This window comes from Nansenia antarctica (assembly GCF_963989245.1).
Source record: "Nansenia antarctica genome assembly, chromosome: 8".
In the NCBI taxonomy this organism is placed as follows: Eukaryota; Metazoa; Chordata; class Actinopteri; order Argentiniformes; family Microstomatidae; genus Nansenia; species Nansenia antarctica.
In genome coordinates, this window is record NC_137678.1 from 27,698,100 (window position 1) to 27,702,571 (window position 4,472).

The 4,472-nt window shown below is 46.4% G+C and overlaps 1 protein-coding gene across 1 annotated transcript in view; it reads left to right on the plus strand.

The window, feature by feature from the left end:
• The window catches only part of LOC308164083 (uncharacterized protein), a gene marked incomplete at both ends in the record, with an annotated part of 8,160 nt that extends 6,775 nt beyond the window's left edge, over positions 1-1,385 (plus strand). Inside the window, one exon of the mRNA XM_080538241.1 lies at positions 1,320-1,385. Within this exon, the coding sequence (XP_080394367.1) occupies positions 1,320-1,385 (66 nt within the window). The remainder of the gene's footprint in view (positions 1-1,319) is intronic.
• Positions 1,386-4,472: the final 3,087 nt, after the last annotated feature.

A 4,472-nucleotide genomic window follows, 5' to 3' on the forward strand; every position in this document is an offset into this window, starting at 1 on the left:
GAGACAGAGAAAGAGAAAGAAAGAGTGCTTTGACTTTTGATGATGCTGGTTTCAGTTAGCTTATCATAATGGTAGTTTGGAAACTTGAAACTTGAAGAGGCCTTGTCTAAAGCAGGTGTTGTCTAGTTTATCTCTGTACTGTACCTCTGTCCCTGCCTGACTGACTGGATGGATGACTGGATGGATGGATGGACGAATGGATGGACGGATGGATGGAGTAGATGGATGGATGAATGGATGTATAGATAGACCCAGTAGATAGATTGATAAATAGATAGGTAGATCCAGAACCAACCCTCTGTGTTAAGGCTGGCTTGCCTCATGCTAGAGAACCGGGGCCGTCCTGTTGGGGAAACAAGCACCACGGTCATTATTCACCATCCTCACGGCTTCTCTCTCTTCTGGCATTCCTGGTCTCCAATGGCAGCAGTCCATCTCGGCGCCATTCATCATAGAGAGGGAGAGAGAGAGAGAGCCCGACGCTCAGCTGAGTGGGGAGCGCACCTTGGGCTCCGGCTACACGGGCCTAATGAACACCCTGGGCTTGGGCCCTGCCAGAGATGCAAACATCTCAGTGATATTAAGCTAAGGTCAATGATTATGTCTGCTCAGTCAGCCATCAAGATGTAGAGTAGATGTAGAGGAAATGATAGTGGTAGTTAAGAGTGTTTTACTGGTGCTAGTTTAGTCCAACTTGGTCAACTTAGTCCTCATTGGTACACTCCTTTCACAACACGGTATCATTACGTCCTTATACTATGTGGAATGGAATGGAATGGACTTTATTTGTCATTGCTACAGTACAGGTACCAAACAACGAAATTTAGGAGGGGTGGCTCCCCTGGTGTTAGGAAAGAAAAAAGAAAACACATTTTAGAAAAAGCATAGATGCTATGTCTAAGGCAATGTCCTATATATCGTCAAAATAGAAATCTCTCGGGAGAAGAAAAGAGATAAAATGACTTGCATGGCGGTTTGGCAGATTTAGGCATCCACTTTGAGTGGTTAAGGTACTGTAAGGTTTATGGTTAGGGTTAGGCATTAACTTCAAGGGGTTAGGGTAAGGCTTAGTGGTAGCTTTGAAGTGGTTAGGTTAAGTGTATTTTGACAGGGAACAGTATTCGCAAACATAAGCAACAAGAATTAGCGAAACCACTGTCCAAATTCGTCCCAAAAGCCGATTCGAACCCACGATACTCAGGTTGCAGGTCTCGGTTGGACACCCACTCGCCAATCCCAACCTACTACCTACCCGAACGTTTTTTTTTGTCTTTTGTAGCATCTCTGTGATAATTCGTCTTGTCGTCTGTGTCTCACAGTCCCAGTCTCTGGCAACAGTGACACGTCTGATGCTGCTGCTCCTCCAGGCTAATCCCCGACACTGATCTCAGTTCAGTTCTGGGCCACGTCGGTCCTTGTCCTCCTGGAGGCTGGCGGAGGCCGACATCAGAGGGCGAGCTCATTGTAACGCACGGAACGGAACGGAGGAACGGATATCGCGGACGAGAACGACAATGAGTTTCGGCCTCCGATTTCTACCTCCACCAGCCTCTCTCTGACCTGACAGCACACGTGTGGCTGCCTGCCTGCCTGCCTGCGCTAGCTACCTAGCTGCCCATTACGGCGTGTACAGAACATCTCCATGAACGGCACGTCGGGTCCACAGGAGACTTGTCAATACACAGAGCCATATAGGCTGTGGCAGTCTTTCTTCAGGGACAACATTTGCCTTGAAGTACTGTCTTTGCTCATCTTCAATGTCAGCCCGCAGGCTTCCGAGACAACATATATCCCTCCCGTGTGTCCTCCAGACATGGCGGCATCACTACACGAGTCACACAAACGCATCACACGCCTTTTTCCACAGCTTCTCTCTTCCTCTCTCTCTCTCTCTCTCTCTCTCTCTCTCTCTCTCTCTCTCCTCTCTCTCTCTCTCTCTCTCTCTCTCTCTCTCTCTCTCTCTCTCTCTCTCTCTCTCTCTCTCTCTCTCTCTCTCTCTCTCTCTCTCTCTCTCTCTCTCTCTCTCTCTCTCTCTCTCTCTCTCTCTCTCTCTCTCTCTCTCTCTCTCTCTCTCTCTCTCTCTCTCTCTCTCTCTCTCTCTCTCTCTCTCTCCCCCCCCTCCTCTCTCTTTCGGGTCTCGTCGTTTGCAACCGAACAGATGGTGCGAATTACAATGACAGTTATGCTCGAAAGTGCTTTGACAAATATACTCACGGCAGAACCCCCCCTTACTATTGGAATTGACAAAATCGTTCGTTGGCATTGCGTAAACTGGCACTGCAGGAGTGTGGTTCACAGCGTGAACACCTGTTTAAAACTCACAGATGTAAAAGATTAATCCTTTTTCGCCTTCAGGTAGGTGAGATGAAAATCAATGGCTGGAAAAAAAGGAAAAGAAGAATCCTCCTCCTTAACTGTTTGGTTAGGAGAGAAGAGAGGGAAGGAGATGGTAGAGGAGGGGGAATGATGTGTTTTTGTCCTTGAATGATCCCCATGTGACAACGATACTACTGGATTCCTTCATCTGATATCAGAACAACGATTTACCTTGTGACTTATCAATATTGTTTCTTTTCCCTTTCAGTTTTCCCGTGAGCGAAAGTCAACTTTTTTTCTGTCATACGATATATGCAATGTGGGGGCGGTGGTATAGCCTAGAGGTTAGAGAGACCGGCTAGCAATCGGAAGCTGGCTGGTTCGATTCCCCCATCAGGAAGGAGCTGCATGTGCCTTTAGGCAAGGCACTTAACCCCTAACTGCTCCAGGGTCCCCAACTATGGCTGACCCTGTGCCTAGAGCAACTTTTTTTTTTTAAATCCAACAATTGACTGACAAGCTGAAAGCATGGCACATAAAAAAAAACATTAATCACATGTACAGTCATATAGTGATCCGGGTATGCACTTCTGAACCCATGCAACACCCATGTATCATGTCAAACACACATCTGCGTATTAAGACTGCAGGCAATCAGAGGCAGCTGGCAGACCTGAGGCAGGTATGTGGACATGTCTGGTCCCAGAACCACATAGGCAAGAGATGAATCTATGTATGTATGTGATGTACGGCTCGGCCCAAGACCCGGGGGGGGGGGGGGGGGGTGTACCCGGGGGGTACCCGCGTACCGGGCCAGTTTGGGTGAAATTCTATGTGCTCATGACATGTAGACTAGATGACGAGATGTTATAGATAGGGAGGTTTGTTTCCTACTTTAGAGGCTTTAAACTAATATAACTTAAGTTAATATAACGTTCATATATTTTCCACTTTTCTCATTCAAATGATAAAAGATTCTATGTTCATTCAGGTTTTTACTCCTCTCGTTTGTACAACTGATCGTCTATCCTTCTTTTTCGGGTTTGGATCATTGTTTTATCTGCATGATATGGAATGGAGGCTTGGGCCATGGCGGTGAAACCGGCAGGTGCTGTTCCATAAATAGCCAACTGGCGCATCCCTACTACCCCAGTCTTAACAGCTCCCTGTCTCCACTCCTCCTCAGAGGACCCGGGAGTGCAGATGATGCAAGTGGTTGGCTTAGTTTGATTGAAACAAGACCCGTGGTACAATAGTAGCTATAAAAGCTCCCCCCTCCCCGCCATCCACAATCAGAAATTCATTTAAAAAATCTACCAAAATCCCATAGTTTGATCAGCTATGCCCATTCTATAAATCATATTTCTCCCAGTATGTCTACAATGCTCCGACCGAGACAGACGAGTGGGAGGCATGATGATTCAGAGCCTTCTTTGTCTCTGGAACACCTCTGATCTCCCATTTACCCACGATGCAACTTAATAAAATAAACCAGCCCTGTGAGGTCTGTGTCAGATATTAGCAAAGCAATAAAAGGATGAATATTTGATAACGTCTATTCAGACAGTGTTATTACTAGGCCATTACATCAGCACTGTGAGCTCGGGCCAAAGTTTGGTGCCACTTGCTGCTTGCTAGTTGAGCTACTGCGCTTCTCTGACAATATTGGATTTCCATCCAGTTATTAATTGTATTTTCCTAGAGAAATGGACACAGAAGAAAACCAGAAACCAAATCAACTCTGTTTTCCATTGTCTCCTACTGTACTGGACATAGACGGATTGCAATCAACTTGCACTGTACGTTTTAATTTGGGCTGTTTTTGGGTCTTATATTTTCGGGGGTAGTGAGTAGTACGTAGTATTCCTTTAGTGCGAATGCCTCCACTTTAATCTCAAACGGGCCCTTCCGTTTTTTATCACTCTGTCTGTCTTCCTCTCTCTCCTTCTCTCTCTCTCCGCTCTCTCTTTCCTTCTCTCTCTCTCTGTTCCTTTTTGTCTTTTATTTCCATTAATCTTTTTTGAGGGGCCTTATACAATCCATCTCCCCCAGCTGTGCGGGGTATTCCCCGAGGGTAAATTACTCCTGAGGCCTGGGTAACCCTGCACTGTATCAGATTGACCTGCGCCTTGTTTGCCATTTTGTATACTGCACTG